This window comes from Astatotilapia calliptera, chromosome 17, assembly GCF_900246225.1.
Source record: "Astatotilapia calliptera chromosome 17, fAstCal1.2, whole genome shotgun sequence".
Classification (NCBI taxonomy): domain Eukaryota; kingdom Metazoa; phylum Chordata; class Actinopteri; order Cichliformes; family Cichlidae; genus Astatotilapia; species Astatotilapia calliptera.
This window is the reverse complement of record NC_039318.1, coordinates 27,698,274-27,720,849: the sequence shown is the minus strand read 5'-3', so window position 1 is coordinate 27,720,849 and position 22,576 is coordinate 27,698,274. Positions and strand designations below refer to the sequence as shown.

Genomic DNA, 22,576 nt, shown 5'->3' with positions numbered 1-22,576 from the left:
AGTAAACCTTGTTCATTTCTGAGACCAAAGCAGAAGCAGAACAGAAAACATGATGACACAGAGATAACACCTCGACAGTAGAAGCGACCTGGTTACAAGGTACATATATATAGAGCAGTGTTATCGAAGCAATATGGAAGATGTGGTTTTGAGGTCTTTTTTAAAGAATACAGGGGAGAACATTAGGAGAAGCATGAGAGAGGAAAAGTGTCAACGTTAGGTGAGAAGAAGAGTGGAGAAGGAAGATGTTAGAAGAAGAAATAAAAGTCTCATGCACTAGAGGAGAACACGCACTCACACCCCACAGTGGCAGAAGCGGTGTTGGCGGCAGTGGCAGAAGTGGTAGTAGTAGAAAAGGCTACATGTGTAGGGCTAGAAACATTGGTTACATCGTGCTGTTGTTGGCTGGAGTTGGAGGCCTGCCGCCTTAGAGCCCCCTGAAAGGAAGTTCCACTCTGGAACGCACTCACTACATCCATCTGCAAAGAATCAGACAGCGTGACAGGAGAAAAAGCCCAGAGGAAATAAAAACACAACACAGCCAGAGGAGAGAGAGAAAAGAGAGAAAAATAAAGAAAAGGCACCAGTAACCATAAGAAAAAAATGGCACTTTGAAATTGGATTTAGACATTATAATTAAAAGAGAGAGGAAAAAGGGGGACGGTTGGGTTTAAAGGCACTGATCGGAGGGAGCTCTTACTCCAAAAATCTGACCTCACTTTCACTCTTTTCTCTGCAGATTCCTTCCATACTTCCAGCTATAGCCATGCCAATACTCTTTAAACATTCAGCTGTTCTATCGTGCTGTCCATCCAATCCAATTCACTTGCTTCTCATCAGTACCTTCAAACTAGATTTAGCAGATAGAGTCAGACTGAGTCAAATAAAAAACAAAAACATAGGCAGAGGACCCTGCTTTAGCTCAGAAGCAGAACAGAAAAATTAGAGAAAGGCTTTTTTTTTTTTTTAAGGGCACAAGCCATTCTTTAGGAATGCCAAGAGAAAGAACAAAATAGATTTTAAGCTGGAAGAGCAGTAGAGAGTTAAAGGGTTTATGGCTTTTGATTCCCTTGGTGTTGGGGTGTGGTGGTGAGTGCTGCACGTGAAACTGCTGAGACTTGTCACCTGAGTTTGGATGCGATTGAGGCCTCGGAACCACAAGATCTGGCCTCGACGAAGCTCCCGTTCAGCATGGTCGATCTCATCCATGTCCTCCAGCTCCTCCAACTCTTCGTCTGGGATCTCCTCTTTTTGGGTGCCATGGCCTGCTGTTTTCAAGAATTTTAAGCGGCTGGTGGGTATTGAAGAGATAACCTGGAAGACAATGAGGATACAAGTGAGCAACCGTGACTCCTGATGAAGTTTTAGCCCCCCGTGCAGTTTAATCATGGCTTGTTCTGCCGTGATTAAGTTCATCGCCGACATTAAGCGGACAGTGACCATGAAAATTTGATGGCCAGTTCAATAACATGCGGTTTGCTCTTGGGCTCCAAGCCCCTCCCACTGCTGATGAACAGGAGGATCCTTGCACATGATCACATGCAGATGCTGTTCAGTCAATTTAACAAGAAGGCAAAAACTTTACTCCTCAAGCACTAGCCACAAAGATCACAAAGTGGAATGCAGATGAGTCAGACACATGTCTGGTGATTTTAAATCACACAATGTCATAATTAGAAGTTATCAGATAACACCCCCCCCCCAAAAAAAAAAAAAACCCAAACCAAACAACAACAACAAAAAAACAAAACAAAAACAAAACCCCCGACATTGCTCTGGACATTAACCATTGCTCTGGTCTGTGGGAATACAATCCACTACGAGGGTTCCACACTGTTTGGCTAATATACAAAACACACAAATCCATCTGGTGTAAAAATGGATCCATCCAGTATGGCAACCCCTTATTAAAAAGACAGCAGCCAAAACAAGCTTACGGTAATGTTACCCATATTAACTGTAACTGTACAGCCTGGTAACACTAAGGGTTTCTCCTAAATATGTATTTTCAAAAATATGTAATTCTCTGAGTCTTCAGCTTTTAAGATACTGAGGGTGCATTAAGAATCTACCGATGTGCCAAAAGATCCCAGTCGACTGTGTCACGCGGCCTAGAATTGAAGACTGCTGAACTCCATGCACCAACAGGTGTGTGAACACATGTTGTCAGCGTCTATTTAGGGGACCGACCGGCCTTTAAGGAAAAGAACAGAGCAATCGCTGCTTTGGAACCAACAATCTTGGTACTTATTCAATTCAGTTCCTCAACTCTCAGCTATGTGCTTTTATAGGACTTGGTGTAGTCCCATTTATGTAAAGCTGGTGACGCCAGCTGGCAAAACTGATATTAATATAAGTGCTGATCAGGATAGATGTGAAACAGAACAACATTAAACATTCGTTATGAACCTCCAGTCATTACTATAAACTGCAGTGAGCGATCTCACCCTTCAATCCTTAGAAAAAAAACAAACTATATTTTTCAACTCATGTATAAAAGGTAAAGAACTCAAAAAGTATAATATTTAAATTTTAAAACATGTACCATTAAACTACTAATATTTTACTACATTTAAATAACTTTTCAAAATTGAAACAACTGCAAAAGAAATAACTTTAATCCCCTTAAAGGTCAAATTAAAATAATAAAACTGAATAACTTTGATGACCACATGTGTTTGTGGTAGCTACCCCCCCCCCCAAAAAAAAAAAAAAAATCAATCAATCAACTACTAATTACTAATCTCTTCACAGCAGCGGGACATAATGTACTGTTACACGTCTCTGACAACACCCTGTACCTACTAGATTAGAGCTGACACATGGGGGCAGTGTAATACCGCATTTCTGTACCTTGCCAACAAAAGGTAAAGCTCAGCTGTACTTTCATACCTGTCCCCACAGAAGAGAGCCGAAGCCTAAGAAAGTACACCACAGCCACTGGTCAGTCGTCAGAGCCACGCAGCTGAATGGCTTCCCTCCAAACTGCACAATAACAATCTATGAAAAAAATAAAATAAAAAAAGGAGCAAGAGAGGGAGACTTAATCAAAGTGTAAAACCTCAGATTTCACCTGTGCAGACTGATGCTTCAGATAAGTCTTAGTCTACTGTACCTGAATAATAAAGGTACCCAAGACAATACTACAGAAGATTGGGTTGTTGAAGATGCCTTCAAAGACATTCCTTTCACCGTGGATCTTACGGGCATTGATCTCATTGAAAAGCTGCATCATTACAAAGGTATTGAAGACAATGGTGTAGTGTTCTGAGGGTGGGGCATGGAGGGGTGCATTCCTGCCACTGTCAATGTCCAACAATTTCTCTCCTACAGAGGGGGGGGAAAAAAATATCCCAGTCAAGAAAAAGAAAATCTTGGATAACAGTGCAGGGTACAGACACAAAACCCTTACCAGCAAAGAGCAATGTAAAAATGATGACTAGCTGATAAACTCCATGACCCAGGATGTTCTTCATCATGGTGCGGGAGATAAGAGGTTTGTTGCGGCCGTATGGCTTCCTTAGCAGCAGGGCTTCTGTAGGGGGCTCTGTGGCCAGAGCTAGTGAAGCAAAAGTGTCCATGATCAAGTTGACCCACAACATCTGTACAGCTTTCAGTGGAGAGTCCTAGTGCAAGAGAGCGAGTCGCCAAATCAGGTTATGGAAATTCAGATCATCTATTAAACACATTTCGATCCCCACGAGCCAAATTACACGTTTATGAGCTGGAGCAGTGGCTGCACTGAGGAGTACATATTTTGTTATGAGGTGTAAGATTGATGGCAGGTAGGAAACAAACAAATCTTTTTCGTAATGAACGAAGACATGAGAGCCAGGTAAGCTGCTCTTGGATACTGTTGCATTTCCACAAGGACAAATTTCCAAATTTCCAAACATTATACATAAAAGCCTTTATTTCTCCTCAGTTTATTGCTGGATCTTCATTCCCTCTGCTTCAGCTCTTTCAATGTGTTGCCCGTGGTACCAAGTTAATTTCCATTCAGAGCATAACAGTGAAATAACTCTTCAAACACGCAATAAAGAAAAAAAAAATCAAAAACAAAATAACCCTACAATATCTAGGTGCTAACCTGTGTGATGCATGCTCCTGTAAATGCTACAATGACAGCCACCACATTGACCGTTAGCTGAAACTGAAGGAACTTGGAGATGCTGTCATAGACGTTTCGACCCCACATGACAGCTTTAACGATGCTGGAAAAGTTGTCATCAGTCAGAATGATGTCAGATGCCTCCTTGGCAACATCTGTCCCAGCAATGCCCTGGAGACAACAAGATGATCATTAAGAATCTGTTCCAGCTATCCACCAAATATTTAACAAGATGATTAAGTGGCCTAAATTCTGACTTCTTTCTAGTTGACTGCCAGAGTTACCATGGGATACTGAGCAAGATGTTGATGTTAAGAATGACCCAATTTATATTTATGATTAAACCTTATTTAAGAAATTATACACAAGTAACTTACCATGGCGAAACCAACATCTGCTTTTTTCAAGGCAGGACCATCATTCGTACCATCTCCTGTCACTGCTACTACTTGTCTCTGTTCTACCACTGTGCTATCAATAATACCTAGAACAGAAAAATGTCAAACTTTAAAATAAAACCGTTACAGCCTAAAAAAAAGAAAAGGAAAAAAAGAAAAGAAAAAAAGGCTAGCAGCAAAAGAAGAAAACAAACAAACACATTAGTTCACTTTTTCCATTTTTACCCATGTCAGAGAAACATAACTACCTTTGACTAAGGTGTGTTTGTCTGTGGGGGAAGAGCGAGCCAATACTCGAAGTTTGGGCCAGATCTTGTCAATGCGTTCTTGTTCAATCTAGAAACATGAGACAAAACCCTAATAGAATCCAAACAGCACATCTGCAACAGTCTCTGAGGTACACTATTTTGCTGTGGCCCACCTCTCCCTTTTCATTGCGTATCCTGCGATTGAACTCTTTTCCCTCCACGCAGAGGAAGTCATCTCCAGGCTGTAGGATGCCACACTTGGTGGCGATGGCTCGAGCTGTGTTGATGTTGTCCCCAGTCACCATCCGCACGGTGATGCCAGCACGCTGGCATTTCCTGATAGCATCTGGAACCTGAAGGGAAGCACAAAAGCACAGGAAAAAGAAAAAAGAAATATCACTAGGGATCATCAATCTAAGTGTTCACTCACATACATACATACATACATACATACATACATACACTTGTAGGAAAGGATGAGATTTGGAAATAATGGGCCCCTTCGTTAAAAAAAAATATGAACCAAGCCCAGCACACCTGTCCAGTACATAAAATGGCAGAAAGCCAACTAAATGAGCGACAGTGAAGCATCTAGCAAGAAAATGACCTAACTTTTTCAGGCAAGGATTATACTCCCTCACCAACGCCCACAAACAGTTGCAAACACCACAGAAGCATAGTTGTGCTTTCTTGTCTACTTGTAGGATGCAATGTACAGATGGCGCCTTTGAGGTGTAGAAGTTGCCTGGATACGTTTGCATGCAAACTAGAGAATACTCTGACATCTGCACAGAGTCTCAGGTACACCCTGATGACAAACATTTATGTCACTCAGATCCTAGAAAACCCTTGTGTACATACAGATATGGAAATTATAAAATTGATATAACAAATGGGTCCTCCTGGAGTAAGCGCTCCCTTTAAAGAAATATTTTTTTTGCTTTGCTTAAAAAGTGTGTGTGCCCAACAGTCCAGTAGATGAATAAAGCTGACAACTGACAAATAAAGCTCTTTTACATGTGCTTGTTAAATGCTCAAAAAACTTAAACCAACAGCTTGAATCACTTTATTTTTGGAAACTAGATTCACCTCAGCTAGTATAGACTGCTAAATTAGGTCTATTGTTTTTACTGTTTACATTCACCCATCATTTATTTTGTGTTGCTTCCAAACCACCTGAAATGGAGTCATTGATGTGGCTGAGTTTAGTTAAAATGGTTGGTCCACAAATTGAGTGCAAACTCTGCAAACAGCAGTTTCCATAGAACTGTCAGCCAACTAGAATTGACGTATTCTAATGTTTGATCTAATTATGGTTTCTTAATGATAGACACATCATAGTGTCACCAATTCCAGCAATCTGCCAGTATCAGCAGTGTGGCCGTTTCTCCTTCATACACGTTTGGACAACAATCATTCTAAATACTTCTTTTTGAGTGCAACTTTGCAACTAGTGAAGTTGTTCAATGTGCCACATCAAGCAATGGGTTCTGACTCAAAGCCAAAAGACGGACCTTCAAATGAAGTGCAGATAAATACTCTACCTTTGTAGACAGCTTCCTTACTAGCAATCAAACAAGTGAAACTGTTTGTGCATAAACTCACTAACATTAGTGTAGCCACTAACCTCTGGTCTAACAGGATCTTCAATGCCAACCACACAGACGCAGGTTAGTCCACTGAGGATATCATTTTCATTGTCCCAGTCAGGCTCCCCATCAGAAGCAGGAAAATCTCTGTATCCAAGGCAGATTGTTCTCAAGCCCTCTGAGGCCATGGGCTCGATCACTTTCTTAACCAAGTCATCTCTGTCCCGTGGGCGGAACACCTTTGGCTCACCATTAGCTGTCAAGATTTTATAGCACCTGAAATGTGTAAAGACGACACATTAAATCATAAATGTAAAGGAAAAGAAAGAAAAAGAACGTGTAGGAGGGCGAAACATCCAAAGATGAAAGCCATTAATGGCTTGGAGTTAAGAAACATGGATAAAGACAGAGATAGGTACAGACACATAAATGTAAAAAATGTCATTTAGACTTAATAAAAGGGTAAGAGAAGAGGAGAAGACAAAGCATTTGAATGGTGAGCTGCAGCAGTAAGAAGTCACACTAAGCCCTCTATGGGTTAAAAAGAAGCCTGCTTGGTTAAGAGGCTTACAGAGCTGTTACCGGCTCATTTTCTCAGTGCCTGTTTTTAAGTCACAACGTAAGGGGCTTGGGTGGGATGCACTTGAACTTCTTAGCTGCTTAAGCCATTACACATATCATTTACAGCAAAGTCTGGCCAGCCGAATGAGTACAAAAAAAAAAAAAAGAGCTATGGAACAACCTTTCATTTAGCTGATCAGACATCCATGATTTCATGCTTCTTCAGTAAAGAAATCATAGAGGAATTATTATCTAAGAGGATAATATTAAACCATACAATCCCCCAGCCAAAAAAACAACAACAAAACAAATCATAGAAAAGCAGAACATGTGAACGAACATGAAAAGTGAAAATGTCTCTTACTTTTTTAGGAGAATTTCTGAGGCTCCTTTGCTGAACATACGGTAGCTGCCGTCAGCCATCTTTAACACAGTGCTCATAGACTTGCGAACTGAGTTGAAGGTGTAGACCTTGTAGAGTTTCTCTTCAGGAATCTCGTTGCGGATAGCCTGGTAGTCGCGTTTTAACTCAGTAGAAAAGCCGAGCAAGGCACATTCGGTCTTGTTACCCACCTGTCGTGGCAGACCCCCTTCTTTCTCTGGAGGCTAAAAGAAAAAAAAAAAGAAAAATGTGAAGACAAAGTTAATGTGCTACACAGTCAATTTTAGAGGTACGCTGCTTTTTACAAGCATACCATGATTTTAGTAGTGTAGGCGCAGTTGACTGCAATGCCCAGAATCAGGATGTCTAAAGTGGAGGAGGGGATGTTCTCTGGTTCAGGGACCTTCTTGTAGTGCTTTTCAGCGATGTAGGCCTGCACCACAGTCATGCGATTCATGGTGAGTGTACCAGTCTTGTCAGAACAGATGGCAGTAGCATTTCCCATAGTCTCACAGGCATCCAAGTGACGCACCAGATTGTTATCCTTCATCATTTTCTGTAGGGAGATAAAAAAAATAAAGTCTGACAACACTGAAAGCTATATTTTCTATAATGAAAACATTTTATTTTTGTTTCATGAAATAAATGTGGTGAGATTTTACAACTGAATGACTAACTCCTTGATTAACTAAAGCCCTATGTTGGCTAAATAATACCCTAAAGCCAAGTAATGATCCCCTTTCCTCAAGTTGTTAACCAGATTTTAGCAGCTTAATCTTCTAGTTTTAATAGGCTAAAGTGTAAGGTGGTTAGTTCGTGCACAGGTCACTTGGCTAGGAGTCTCACCTTAACAGAATACGCTAAGGAGATTGTTACAGCAAGTGGCAGGCCTTCGGGAACAGCGACCACAAGAACAGTGACACCAATGATGAAGAACTTCACAAAAAATTGAATGTAAACAGGTGTGCACTCCTTAACCCAGGATAGATTCTGGATCCAGAAGGTATCCACTACAAACAGCACCACCAGGATGATAACAGTGATGGCTGACATAACCAAACCTAGAGGCAAAACATGAGAGAAAAGAAAGATGTTAAGTTATATTCCTATCAGGACACATTTAGCAGTATGTTGCTTATAGTGGGTGTAATTGTGATTATACAATATAAACAGTTGGAGACGTACAACCCAAAAAAAGTTGGAGTGAACACAAGGGCATGAGAGTACAAGCACATAAAATGTTTTACAATCTACAGCACTCAGCTGTGCCAGAACGAGTGATTTTGACTGACTCACCTGCTTTTCCAATCTGTACTGCTAGTTTGGTCAGTTTTCCCTGGAGAACAGACTTCTCTTTCTTTGGCAGGTTGGCTTTCTTCTTCTCCTCTGCATCTGCTCCTTCGTCACTGTTCAGAGGCTGCATTTCCATTGCAGCACCATCCTGGGCTTTAGCTGCAGCAGAGAAAACAAGACAAGGTTGTTAAAAAGGGCCTGGCTATTCCAAATCTGCACTGGCCATTACTGGTGCTGAGTGTTTTAAATAATTATATAAAGGAATACTGTGTTAAATTCATTTAAGAAAGACTCTAGGATTTATGGAAAAAGCAACGACTGAAATGAAAGTATGCTGATTTGTCAGTTATGATTTGTCAGTTATGAACACAGAGTATTCATTCACGATCAGGTGCCACGTCAAGCCTACATTTGAATATTTGCTTCCAATTTGCAAGACCAGAAATAAAAACTGCATTCTACAGCTGTGGGTGAATAAGGTTGATACAGGTCAAATAAACGTATTCATCTCTCTGGTAATATTAGAAAACTCGAGAACAGTTTTTATATTTCGTGTCTATAGCATATAATCTAGCTCAACAACAGGCCTGGACTAGATTTCCTCTGCCCCTCATAAAATATCTGTTTATCTGACTTTACAGGTAACAAGTCAGAACAAGTTGATTGAAACGGGATCACAAAAATTGCTGTATGATGAGAATATTTAGAATATGTAGAGCACTGTATCACAAGTTAACTGATTAAATAAAATCACTCAAAATTATAGCATGCTTTGTTGCTTCCCTGTTATCCCAGGAACTGTGGAAATGTCACTGTAATTATGTTTGTCAGCTGACGGCACAGAAGTTAGTTGAAAGATTTTGAATTATTTACCATACTTCCGCCAAGAGGTTTAAAGAACAGGTTACCTAGCTAGTGACAGATCTATTTGAGGCATCTCCTACTCTTCCTCCTTCTGCAGGTAAATTCCCATAAACCTCTCTTCTCAATCTCCCTCAGGGCCACTTTCTGTTCCTGCAGAACTAATGGGAATACCATACCCACATCTAACTAGGTAACCTTGGACACACAAAGCCTCTAATGCCAAAAGGAGGAGAAGAGGCAGCTGGCAGGCCAGCAGGGGCTGGTCTCTGTCATGTCACGCACCATGATAAAATCATTAGCTTTCCTGGGCACTGACGCTATGGCACTTCCTGCAGGACAACTGAAATATTCTCTTAACATTTTGAAGTCTTAAACAAAGTACACAATTCTTTTAAAGCATGGGGAGCCCTTGTCCAATTTGGGGATACTAAAGGCTCTATTTATGGTACAATGGTATGGACAATAGCACGGTATTGTGTGCGAATGCATGCAGCAGGAAGCAAGAGCACTGGGCTACTGCAGCTGCTGTGGACTGTGGCTTGCTCTGCACTTACATGGTCGGTGTAATCTCAGTCTAAAGGATTACTGCTGATTCCTGGCAGGCAGAGGGAATCTGTGCACAAGGGACCAGCGCCAGGGTTGTGGTCACAGACCCAAGCACTACTGATCATAGTGTCCCAGCAGAACAAGGCTGGCTCGCTGGCTGAGTTACCACTAAAGAGTCTCATTATCATTGTTATCGGTCTGAAATTGCACCAGTGCAAGTCTCAGAGTTTGACTCTGAATAGTTCAGTCTGGGACATCAATAGAAATTAAAATTGAGGGGGGCCTGAGGGAGAGTCAGAGAGAGATGGGTGGGAAAGCAGATGTTCTGGCCCCAGAATTGTTGCATGGCTTTAATCTCCTCATCACTAATCGCTATAACTGGATTCAGTAGCACCTGCTGCTCGAAGTGCAATGTGCCAGGGAAGGACGAGAAAAGAAGAGAGAGAGACAGACAGGAGGACCAGACAGTACAATGGAGAGCCAAGAACAGCCCGTACTAAGTATATGCTGACATAGGGTCATGCAAAAATATGTAATTCCTCATTACTTGCATGAAATTATGGTGGCCAATTATTAACAGACTGGGGCTGTAACCTACCCTCAGGACTGTTAAATGGGGAGGGACCCACTGATGAAGCTAAAGGCTAATACCTAAATGTAGGCACTAAGCTGTATGGCAATTACATGTGGTTAAGCATGTCAGTCTGTGTGTGGGCAAGTTACTCACCTTTCTTTCGATTTTCTACAGAACCATCCTGCTTCTTATCTGTAGAAGAATGCAACACAGAGTTAGGAACATAAGGATTTTTAAGGATTAAATAAACTAATTAATCGTATAAGAAAATACTGATAAATGTCTCTTTATACAGTAATTAGACCAATCATTCTTCAAATTACTGATTTAAATGAGGAGAACTCTACCATCATACATAAGATGAGCTACAAATAGCCGATTTGGTTGGCAGAAAATAAGTCGTCTACTGTGACCCTCTGACAACTTCTAAAAGTTGTTTTATATAAACAAAGGTCAAATCAGTGCTTTTTGCATTCATATAAACCCTGCTATAACTACATTTTTCTGCAGATTATAAAACTAATGGTAAAGACAATGCTCTTTGTGTGTCTGTGTTTGTGCTGAGTTTATAAGGGCAACAAGCAGAGGAGCATACTGACTTTTTTTCTGTTTCTTCTTCTCTTCCTTCTCCTTTTTCTTTTCCTCTTCGTCGTCATCATCATCTTCCCCGCCTCCGAGTAAAGTGAAGATAATTCCAGTTTGAGAGTTGACACCCACAGCAGTGACCAACATTTTCCCTGAGCCTTCCATTACATGGGTGCCTTTGAACAGAAGAAGGAAAACAAAGTGTCAGTAAATGACATCGGGAAACAGTACCTAGGATAAATGCCCTGGTCTTTGTTTCCATATGACTTCTTTCAGGTTTCTGTTTAGACAATGGTGGCAGCTTTGTCCCTGCCGATCTTTATTTGTTCCTTTGAATGTTTCATTTTGGTTCAGTGAAAATTTTACGCTAGATTCCTTTGTTGAGAAGGTGGTTTAGCCAGGCTTTCAAGCAGTATGATGATATACACACGAGAAACTAAATGCAGGTTTTCAATTGCAGGCAATAAATACAAATGAATAGTGCACTTGAAAGTACAGAAAGAATAAGTCACTACTGCAGATACACTCCAAACCTTTAATCAACAGCCTTTAATCAAAAGCCAATTGTTAGTCTGTGTGAAATAATGGAATTCTGAGAGGCTGTAACAGTGTTGCATCTCTGGCTCTCCATTCCTCTTAAGACACGATTTAAAAAAAACAAAACAAAAACAAAAAACCCCACACAGAAACATCAAATATCAAAAAAACACGACAAGCTAAAGTCGGAGTAAAGGAGCGAGACCCACGAGGCTCTGACAGCCGAGGAGTGGAAAGCATTTAAAGGTTCCTGTGTTAATTAGAAGATGCTTTTCTTTCATTCGTGAGAAGGGATACGGGCCGTGCTAAGGGAAATCAAAGAGCAGTAGCGAGGCAGCGCATAAAAACACAAACACACATGACTCCTGTGCCTTGGAGGTGTGCCAGGAGAGAGCCAGATGAACTAAACAAAAGTGTTTCTCCCTACACGCGTTTTTCGTGACAAAGCCATGAACTGTATTTAAAAGGGCGTTGGGGACATAGGATGGACAGAGAAAAAAAAAAAAATGCTGGAAATGTTGAATGGCTGATAACTTCCGGCACTGAGAGGCAAGATCAGGAACCAATTCAGTTTCAAACATGTTTTCAACAGAACACAAGTTTCATGCTGAGCTGAATGCTAACAAATATCTGATGGTCAATTATTTTCAATTTCTGGATTATAACAGTTTATTTATGAAGATCCAGATGATCACCTGTTCTTACTGATTTCAATAAAATTTTGGATCATTTATTCAGTGCAATGAGTATTCCAGAAAATTTCTTTTAAAAGCAGTTCAATATATTGGACAACATAATCTATAAAACCTCTGAAAATTCGGTCCTTCCCAGTACGAACCAGTAAAAGGAGAAGGAGGTTCATGTTACCTGATAACAGCATTGGATCTTTTTCTAGTGTTTTCTTGACGTGGTCAGACTCCCCTGTGAGTGAGCTTTCATCGATCTTCAGATCATTGCCTTGGATGAAGACTCCGTCAGCAGGCAAGAGGTCACCTGAAACATTACAAAGCCAAACAAGCCTTTAATTTGGAGAAACAACATCTTAGTAACAGTTTAAATTGATGCCTTAATCACAGGCTCTCAAAGATTCTATGACTAAGCGAGTCATGTGAAACACTTTAGTGCTCGTCTCTTCAGAGGTTAGTGGTTATGTCAGTAATGTTCTTTTTACTGGTTTATGGATTTAAATCATTAGTGAGCTGGCTGTTGCGTTCCTCCCACGACCAGGAAAGTTAAACTTGAAGAGAAATCCTCATCTTAATCTGTGATGAACTAAAACTAAAACCTTGAACCAAGGATGACCTAAATGTGCAGTACTGTTTTCTTAATGGCCCATATAATAAACATCTTAATAAAACATAGGTTCCACAATATATCGACATTCTTAACAGATTGACTTTTTTTAACCATCAAATAAAGGCTTATGTTTAACTGAGCTCTTACCGTATTTTACTTGTGCAATGTCCCCAACCACAATCTCCGCCACAGGAATTTGAATAACTTGTCCTCCACGGACAACAGTAAATTTCTGTTCCTGCTCAATGCGGCTCTGGAGGCCTCTAAATTGCTTTTCTTTACTCCAGTCATTGAATGCTGTTACCAGCACCACACAGATAACTGACAGAAGAATGGCGGCACCCTCGATCCACCCTGCCTCTGCCTCATTTTCATCCCCACCACCACCAGCAGCTTTTCCACAGTCTGAAGGAGGATGGGGAAAAAAAAACATTAACATACAAAGCATAAACTTAACACATCACCTCATGGCTCTGAGAAAAATAAATGCCATCACATCATTACATGTCACTGCAAGTATCACTAAATATATTTAACAAGAGACATAATTAAGACTTCAAACATAAGTAATATCTAGAAAAAGAAGATAAAACATAAATGTAATGAATGGTTTCTTACTTTCTCTCTCTGCATCTGGAGGTTTATAAAAAGAAAGGCCTAGTGAAACTATGGCTGCCACTTCAAGAATAATCAGCGTGACATCCTGTAGTGCCTCCCACACTAACTGCAAGAACGTTTTGGGCTTTTTGGGAGGTATAAGATTTTCCCCAAACACTGTTTTCCGCTTCTCAATATCTGCAGGCTGTCCGCTTAGACCTAGGTAGGCAAAGACAGATAAACAAAAGAAAAAAAACCTGTTAATTCATAAAATGTTAGTTTTAAACCCATCAGGGAATTTCACACAAAACAAGAAATATTTATTCACATCAGAAAAAAAGAAAAGAAAGAGAAGGCCTTAATTATGTGTCACAAAATTGGAGCGCAGATGGGTGAGTTGCTGCAGTTCACAGGGGGGGGAGCGTGTCTCACTGAAGTAAGAGTCAGTGAGCTGTGCTCTCATCAGCAGGCCTCCAAAAGCATAATTTCCAAAAGGATTCAGCATTTCTGACAGGACACTGTGGAGGACACAATGCCTGCAAACAATGACACATTCTGTGGGTATGTCAAACATTTTCACCTCTTTCAGACACGCCAGGGAATGTGAAAACTATGGTCAAATCTAATCCCCCAAAACTGCTGTTTTCAACACAATGACCAACTGACTAGGGGTTGAATCAGCTATGGACTCACAGGTGCCTATACTCACACACTACTGTCACGTTATGGAGTCATCTCTCTGATACATTACACGTCTGGCTGCCCTGAGACCCAGTCATCCATGTGTACAGAGAAGGAGCTTTCTGCAGCAACCCATTCAAATGCCTCAACATTCAAGGCAGAGTCAAATATTCAAAAGGGCCTTCGCACATTTGATGATGCATGACAGTTTTTCAGTTCTATTCATGCTAGCTGTGTGTGGGTGGGGGTGCAGACTGGATGGAGAGAGAGAGTGTGTGTGTTTATGGGAAAGAGATGGAGCAGGCCTGAGGGCTGGGGAGGAGTGACTGTGTGAAACTGCTACTGACAGGCAGATGGGGGTGGGCGGGGGTGGTCGGGGGTGAGGGTGTAAAGGACCGAGACTATTAAAGAGTAGAGATGCTGATGGCTAAACGGAAGCTGTCCTGGCAGTATCAGCGTATTAACAGGGAAAAGGATCAGCAGGGCATGGAGAGAAAGAGGAAACGACAGAAAAACAGACAAGCAGACCAGAGGCATAATAAAAACCATGACACCGCCTTGGAAACTGAGCACAGTGACAAGAGCACAGACAATAAGATACATTGTTCTTCTGATCTCATGCTGTAGGCACAGACAGTTCAAACTGCTGATTCTGATGGGGTTTTCTTTTTTATTAATATTGGAGAAGTCAAAACTCCAGCAACACTTATTGTGTTTAGAACGTCATTGTCAGGCCAACACTTTGTGTGTGAACACCGAGACTAACTACTGTTTCAACAATAATGTTCTATACACTCATGTGTTCCTGGAATTCTCCATTTAGATTTTACCCCCTCCCTATTTTGTTTTGCTTATCCAATTCGGGGGTGTAAGGCAGCTGGAGCGTAACCCAGCTCTCATAAGGTGAGGGGCAGAGTAAACACTGGGCAAGTGGCAGTCTGTTGCAGGGCTAACACAGAGAGAAAGACAACTTTTTACACTTACATTCACACCTACCAATTAACCTAACTCCATACATGTGTTTGGACCACGAAAGGAAACTGAATACCTGGAGAGCAGTGCAAACTCCAGGCCCTTGTTGGGCCCTGGGTGAAAGAACAGTGAATGGACGTGTCATTTGTGGTCATTTCATAACCAAATATCTGTTGAATTAAGAATTTAATCTCTGTAGACTCTTCTCTGGAAGAGTTTGGAAATACTTTGGATTCATTGCAAGTGATGTTGTGAGTGTTTTACGCACATCCATCATGCAGGTACAAAGACCTGACTGAAAGACCTTAAATTTTGCTTCTAGGAAATGTACTCTGATCAGGGAATAAACACCTTATTTAAATGAAGACGTTTTAAATAACAGATATGTATCATGATATAAAAGTGATACATCGTGTTGATTTCATTTTCCATCAAGTTATGGTAGTCCCACCAATTCTAGATTTCACTAATAATCTAGAATAGGTCTAATGCCAATAACGTAGCATATAAAATATCAGAAAACTGAGTTAACATTAACACCAAATCCCAAAGTAAATGCTTTTTCCTGTTAAAATATAAACCTTGATATTTGTTTTGTGTGTGTCAGTTTGCTAACTGATGACATAATTGGGCTCTAAAAACATTTTTTTTTAAAAAGGCTTGAATTAAATACATTTACAGTTGATTTGTGTTTTATCCTTGCCAATTCATTATAATCAGTGAATATAGTAGGATAATGGTTGGGCTAAACTTTACTCCTGAATAAATTACTTAAATAAATAACTACAATAAAAAATGCTGACTTCAGTGAACTGCTTCATAAAATTCCAAATTGTTTCCATTGATTTCAGATGCGAGTTAATTAAAAGAGGGTATTGCCGTTTTTTTCCCTCATTCCTACTCACCAAGCAGGTCAATAAAAACTTGTGTAAAGAAGAAAATAATCCTGTATTACTAGTTAAATGGTTAATTGACATTACAACCTAACACATACTTTTCTAAAAGAGGTGAGAAGAATGACTCACCACCAGCACAACACATTAAAAAAAAAAAAAAATAGTGACTGGGTTTATCCAGCAAAGCTGACTGTTGCTGCTCCGTGGCTGTCTCTCACCATCTCCTTTAATTCTCTGTGCCTCTAATTAAAACACGCTGACAGCTAATACCCCACTCAACTTTACACCACATTTTCCCTTTGTATTATAGCAATAAATACAAGTGACAGAAGCCGATCAAGGTGTCATCTCTCCATTTGATTCACAAACAGAAAATAGGTTGGCCTTGGCCTCTTGCATCATTTTAGCCCCAGTGTCAAGCAGCTAATCATTAACCATTTAATTTGGATGCTTGTGCAAGCTGACCCATCTGAGTACTGTCATTTTCAGTCATCAGTAAGAGGTCAAGGTAAACCTTTACCCTGGGTCTGTCACAATTAAATGAGATGGGAACCACAACTAAGCATCATTGACTCAACAAACTAAGCCTGAGAAATAATTCCGAACTTGCGTTTTTATGCACACAATCAAGAAAAGAGGACTTGTGATTGTTCACTGTACAACCTTTTGTAGATTAATTTGCTAAGGAGGCGAATCAAACCTGGTGAACTGTTTTACTGTGAGTAAAATGTATAAAAAGATTCTTTATGTTGCTAAAAGGTTAACCATCAACCTATTTACGTTAATATAATATGAAGCACATCTGAGTCCAATTAGGATAACTGGATTATGGGATTTCCATCACCTCTGCTTAAGTTAAGCCCCGTCCACATTTAACGTGCTTCATCATGATGATTAGTTGGTGGTTGACATTCCCGACTAGTTGAGCAGGTAACCACCTTGTCAAATTAATTAGCAGTTTTATGGATTCTCAAGGATGAGAAAAGTAATCGAGACCTTAAATGGTATTTTACCTGTTAATATAATATAATAATATTGTATGTATAATAGTTAATATAACCTACTATGGTAAGATCACTTTAGAGTTTAGTTGACGGTGACAGGTAGTTTGCAATTGAAACAAGAGGAGTAATCAAAATAGTTGAGATTACAATACTGATGAATAGTCATGTTAAAAACCATATACTGATTGATTTTTTTTAATGTCTTTTTTTTTTAACCAATGATTCCTTCAAGTTTAAATAAAAACACAAAAATAAAAATAATTATAAATGATAAATAAAGAGTCAGGCCCTAAATAGGGGATGTTTTTTTTTTTTTTTAATGTCAAGCCTTTCTCACAAGAGAAGCCATTCATCCCTGCCAGCCTGCTTCCACTTTGGGATGTCTACGGGTGCAAGGGAGCCCCAGGCGGCAGCAAGTTTGTGTGCCTCAGGAGCCATAGGGAGAGCAACAAGCAGCCAGAGCTGACAGCCAGCTGTCGCACGCCGTGGAAAGATGAGCGGGTGAGAGAACCAGAGTCATCTGGACATAAAGGTCCTGCCTTTTTCTCCAAATTAGATTAATCTAAGGAAACCTTGTGAGTTTTACTTCCTGTAGATAGAGCTTGTTGACCGAAGGCCTACTTTTAGCCATGGGGCTTACGGGGGCAATAAAGAAAAGGAGTGCATTTCAGCTATACTATATGCTGACAGACTAAACCTCATCAATCTTCAAACTTTAATCTCAGTTTCTTGACTGCATGCCCTCTACCATTACACTGACGCAATCTAGCAACAGAAAGAGCTAAACATCTGTTAAACCACCATCTATATGGCAGCTCTTACAACAGCAGGTGTCTCCAGGACCGCAGTTCTCTGTGACAGCAAGTAACACCAATTCCAGGTACAGTGTAAATTTGCAGAGATAATCTTTTGTGTGAATCTAAAGTCCACTTCACACTCTTCAACAGACAAAAACCTATTTCCACTTCTTGTAATTTTACACGCCTCTTTCTCTTATAAAAAACACTAAAATAGGGTTGTTTATAACAGCCCTCATAACTATCATTTTAACAATTTCTTCCAAAAGCCTTTTCAGAGAAAATCATGAGAGGATTTTAGGTGTTGCTGCATGTAGGAATTTATCTGCTCTAAGACAGCGTTGATTAATAAACTGAGCATTGAGACTCTCAAAGGATATCATCATCCAATTTCTGCCCTAAAAAATAGAAATCTGTGGTACTACATGTTGATCAAAGTACCATCATCACATCACTCAGGAAATTTTGAGACTACAAATAACAAAAGGCACAGTGTCTAACTAGAAAATCAATATCTCCATAGTTTTACAGAATTGGGTTGAAATGAAACAGAACTCCTCTGCACACCTTTAGTAACTAAAGCAAAACAGGAAAATAATTGTGCTCATGTATCAGTTTTCAAGCCAGAAATGACTACATGTGTATCAGCACACTTCCTAATTTCTCGCTGAACTGAACCAAACCAAGCCTGAGAGCTGTTATAACCACTCCCAGGCAAAACGCTTCAGCATATCACTTTGAATTTAGACATGAAGACAAGATATGCAGGCTTCCTGAATTACAAAGAGAAAGACTACGACTTAACAGTCCGAACCTTGACACTGAATAAGGGGGTTTCCTGTTCAAAATGACAGATACAAATAGGCTGTCAGATTTTATAAATTAGATCAACTGGATGCATACCCTGGGACCCAAGTATCAGACAATGTGAAAATAGCAATGAACAAGGGATAACTGTGAGGATTACTGCCAATAATACTAATTTAAAAGTGGCCATGACAATTTGATGAGTCTCAATATGCAAAGAAAATAAGCTACTTGGTTTGAAGAAAAAAATGCTGTGGTTTTAGCAACTGTTATATACTGTGGCATGATATCACCTACACCCATTACTGCAGCTCAACACCTTCTTGCCCCAACTGTAATAACTTCCATCTCTAAGCGAAGATGACATCACTATGTGTTTTTTTTAGGCTTGACTAAGTCCCCACAAATACCAAAGAGAACAATAGCACCATTTTCACAAGCTGAAGGGCTGCTGTGAGCATTTAGTATATTTTAAAGCATATACAAGACAGAGTTTCCTTTGAAACGTTATTGCTGACTATGATATCTAATTATGCTATCGGTGTGGGGAAAAAAGAAACAGAAGCAAAAATGAAACGGGGGGGGAAGTAAAAAATGATGTACAAGTGAAACCAGGTCAGACAGCTACGTGTATTAGCGAGATCGCTCCCTTCAACTCTCTCAGTAAGAAAATATTTTAGCACACACACTAAAACACTTGCCATCTAAAAAGACATCAACCCTTTCTAGCTTAAATGCCTCCACCTCTTTTTTTAGTACACTACAGTACAGTGACAAATGGGTTAAGGGTTAAAATTTGTCAAAAACCATTTTTCGTGCATTGTCTGAATAAGCTTTTGGCAGTTCTCACTGTCACAATTGAGAAAGCATAATTACATCTTTTTAAACTCACAGCACTGGCATGTTAATTATCAAAATCAATCTGAATCAGTGAATTGAAATCCAACTGAATAGGGAGCTCTCTGGTGGTCTATTAAGACTTATGTACAGACATGAAAAATAGCAGTCGTACTGCCACGATAAATTACATTTAGCCTCATGCAAATGGAGCTGGCTTTAAAGTCTTAGATTATGCAAACTAGTTAAAGCAGAGCAAGACATTAGTGCACATTCCTAACAGCTACATTTACTCAAACTTCTTTGGATGAAAAGAGCTTGGGAAGTGGAGGATTAGCAGAGGATTGGCTTCAGAGGTTCAAATAATGCCCACCCAACTAATTAGAAATCCCTTTTCAATTGTCAGGATCCTGTAATCTTAAATGATGGCTCAATTTCCCAAGCCAGGGACAAATGTGCTGATTGAAACAGTGGGTGTATACCAAGTGGAATGGGGATGTAGTCAAGCTCATCAGTACAGTCTTGTTTAAAAAAAAAAATAAACCAAAAAAACCCTGCCACTTTAGCCCAATTTATTGAAATAAATTGGGCTAAAGTGACTGTTCCCTTTGAAACCTTCAAGTAACTTGCTTTCAGTCTCATCGTTTTGGACAAGCTGAAAATCTTAAAAGCATTTTAAAAACAAGACCGTTGATATGCTGGACACCAATGAAGGCAAAACAAAAGAAAAAAAAAGATCTGAAATGAAGGCTTAACAATGTAAACATGTCCCTAATATTCAGCTAACTTATCTTTTCATTTATTAAAATACAAATCAATACAGTAATAGGACTTCTTTGTGATTTATAAGGAAAAATGCAAAGCTAAGGGGCCTCAACTAACCACATTCTCTCTTTTTTTACAGCATACACTCAGCTGAGCAGAGGGGGAGGACAATTTACACAACAACCAATGTCACTCATGCTGAAAATATGACAGGACTCCATATTCACCAACATTACACAGCCACATGCATGTTTAGACAACTTGTGCTCCCTCAGCAGCTAAATTCCTATTCAGCAATTTTTCATTATAGTTTAGACAATGGCCCATTGCCTTTAGTAAATCTAAAGGGAGTTAGACAAACTGCACCGTGCACAAATGGCATGCGCAGTATTATCCAAGAGAGAAAAAAAAAAAAGAACGTTTAAGGATTAAAGTAAGTTAATGGTACTTGCTCAAATAACAGTTGCTTTGCAGTTTTGTAAACGCTTGTATTTACCATTATTTGGTTTACTGAAGCTCAGGAGACTTTTACCTTGCACCGAGTGACTGCATACAAAGGACTGTTACAGTGAATATGTGGTGCCATTTTAATCTGGGATCAAACTGAAAATCCCCACAAATAAAGAGTTCAGTCAAGGTCATACTAGTGATTAGGCAGACTGTCTATAAAGGGAAACAGACAGAAGTAGCAGGGGAAAAAAAGAAAGAAAAGATAGGCGCCATCAAAAGCAACCTACTTGGGTTTCACTATACCCTAAATGGAATTTTCCCCCCAATTCTTCTAATTATTAGCTTATGAATTTAATATTGAAGAAGACAGTCACAAAAGAGAAAGTCACTGCTTTACTACCAAGCCTTACAGAGTCCTGTTTTGTCCTCCACATGTGGGACATTTACCTGCCTGCAGACTGGTACTGTGCCCAAGCAAACAGCTGGTCTGTCTGAAACCTGCACACATAGTCAGAGAGGTGAAAAGGGAGAAAAGGAGGGTGTGTGGGACATATCCACACAGGCCTTGAAATAGAGCAGGACTGGCCCAGGTCAGAGCCAGTCTGCCTGGCCACCTGTCTGGTTTGTGAAAGCTTCCAAGGAAGTCATGTCAAGGCAATCAATAATGTGGATGACACACCTCCTAAACTATGTGTGCACCACATTGTCATTCCCAAAACTAAAACTGTCATGCTGTAAATGATCAAACTCAAATCATGTTGAGTAAAAGTGTTACTATACCATCTATTGGTGATGTTTTTAACCGGTTGCAGAGTCCTTGAATATCCCCATAATATTCCGCAATTTTGGTTACTGCCTCAGCGCTCCTCAGTTCCATTAACCCACGCAGTTCTTTTAGTGTGCAGCCAAACTCTCCATCATGGTTGGCCTCCACTATGGAGTTCTTCACCCCACTGTACGAGTTGTTCGCCATCTTCTTACTGCCTCCCCAGTCTATTGCAAAGTGTTGCTGCTTTGACTTGACAGCAGGGGTTTAAAAACACCCAAAAAAAAGGGCTGTCCTGGAAATTCTTAAATCCTCAAGAGTGTGAACACAGTGACAGTTCCCATAAACAGCCAACAGGCCCTTCACAGGCAGCTGGAGTCATATGCCAGGTAGAAGGGATATTATGAAACAAGCCATTTCCCTGGGAGAGCTGAGTTCCTATTCTTTCATGGTGACTGAGGATCACCCACAGAGCCAGAGATCACCATGCATCCAGATCTGGAAGAGAAGAGCAAACATAAAAAGAAATTTGTCAATATTCACACCAAAATGGGCCATTACATGAAGAGGGGGGTTAAAATTCATTTACTGACATAGCGCTTATGCTAACTAATATCTGGCCAGGAAAACATTTCATTTTCAGTATATAACCTACCAAGCTGGAGGCAGCTGAGACAAGTAGCTGCATTATTAGCAGAACTGCCTCTAATCAATTGGCAAGAGATTCTGATTAGTTTTACTTAAGTTGCAATAAAATAATTTTGCCATCAAGATAAAACTCTTGACTAGTAATGAGCATTCTTTTTCTTGGTTAAAGCTTCTTGAGCATTATGTACTGGTTATCTACTGTTAACAGAGCTTCAACAACACTTTTACACATTTTTCTTGCCTCTTGCATGAGTTGGACTTGAATGAGGCATAAAGTGATTAAAAACAGAACATATTCAAACAATAACAAAATAATAACCATGTTAAACAATGTTAAAGCCAAAGCATGACAGTTCAACCAACTAACAGACC

General features: G+C 40.0%; 1 protein-coding gene across 1 annotated transcript in view; it reads right to left on the bottom strand.

Moving 5' to 3' along the window:
• atp2b1a (ATPase plasma membrane Ca2+ transporting 1a) overlaps positions 1–22,576 on the bottom strand; it is a 40,017-nt gene that overhangs the window by 6,635 nt on the left and 10,806 nt on the right. The window contains exons 2-21 of the mRNA XM_026148142.1: positions 21,571–22,054; positions 13,603–13,800; positions 13,132–13,389; positions 12,556–12,681; positions 11,166–11,327; positions 10,720–10,758; positions 8,586–8,741; positions 8,136–8,350; positions 7,603–7,845; positions 7,272–7,513; positions 6,385–6,622; positions 4,931–5,110; positions 4,758–4,845; positions 4,489–4,595; positions 4,091–4,282; positions 3,413–3,626; positions 3,116–3,327; positions 2,893–3,000; positions 1,126–1,314; positions 390–479 (exon numbers count right to left, since the gene is read on the bottom strand). Of these exons, the coding sequence (XP_026003927.1) occupies positions 390–479; positions 1,126–1,314; positions 2,893–3,000; positions 3,116–3,327; positions 3,413–3,626; positions 4,091–4,282; positions 4,489–4,595; positions 4,758–4,845; positions 4,931–5,110; positions 6,385–6,622; positions 7,272–7,513; positions 7,603–7,845; positions 8,136–8,350; positions 8,586–8,741; positions 10,720–10,758; positions 11,166–11,327; positions 12,556–12,681; positions 13,132–13,389; positions 13,603–13,800; positions 21,571–21,763 (3,450 nt within the window). The 5' untranslated portion in view covers positions 21,764–22,054. The remainder of the gene's footprint in view (positions 1–389; positions 480–1,125; positions 1,315–2,892; positions 3,001–3,115; positions 3,328–3,412; positions 3,627–4,090; positions 4,283–4,488; positions 4,596–4,757; positions 4,846–4,930; positions 5,111–6,384; positions 6,623–7,271; positions 7,514–7,602; positions 7,846–8,135; positions 8,351–8,585; positions 8,742–10,719; positions 10,759–11,165; positions 11,328–12,555; positions 12,682–13,131; positions 13,390–13,602; positions 13,801–21,570; positions 22,055–22,576) is intronic.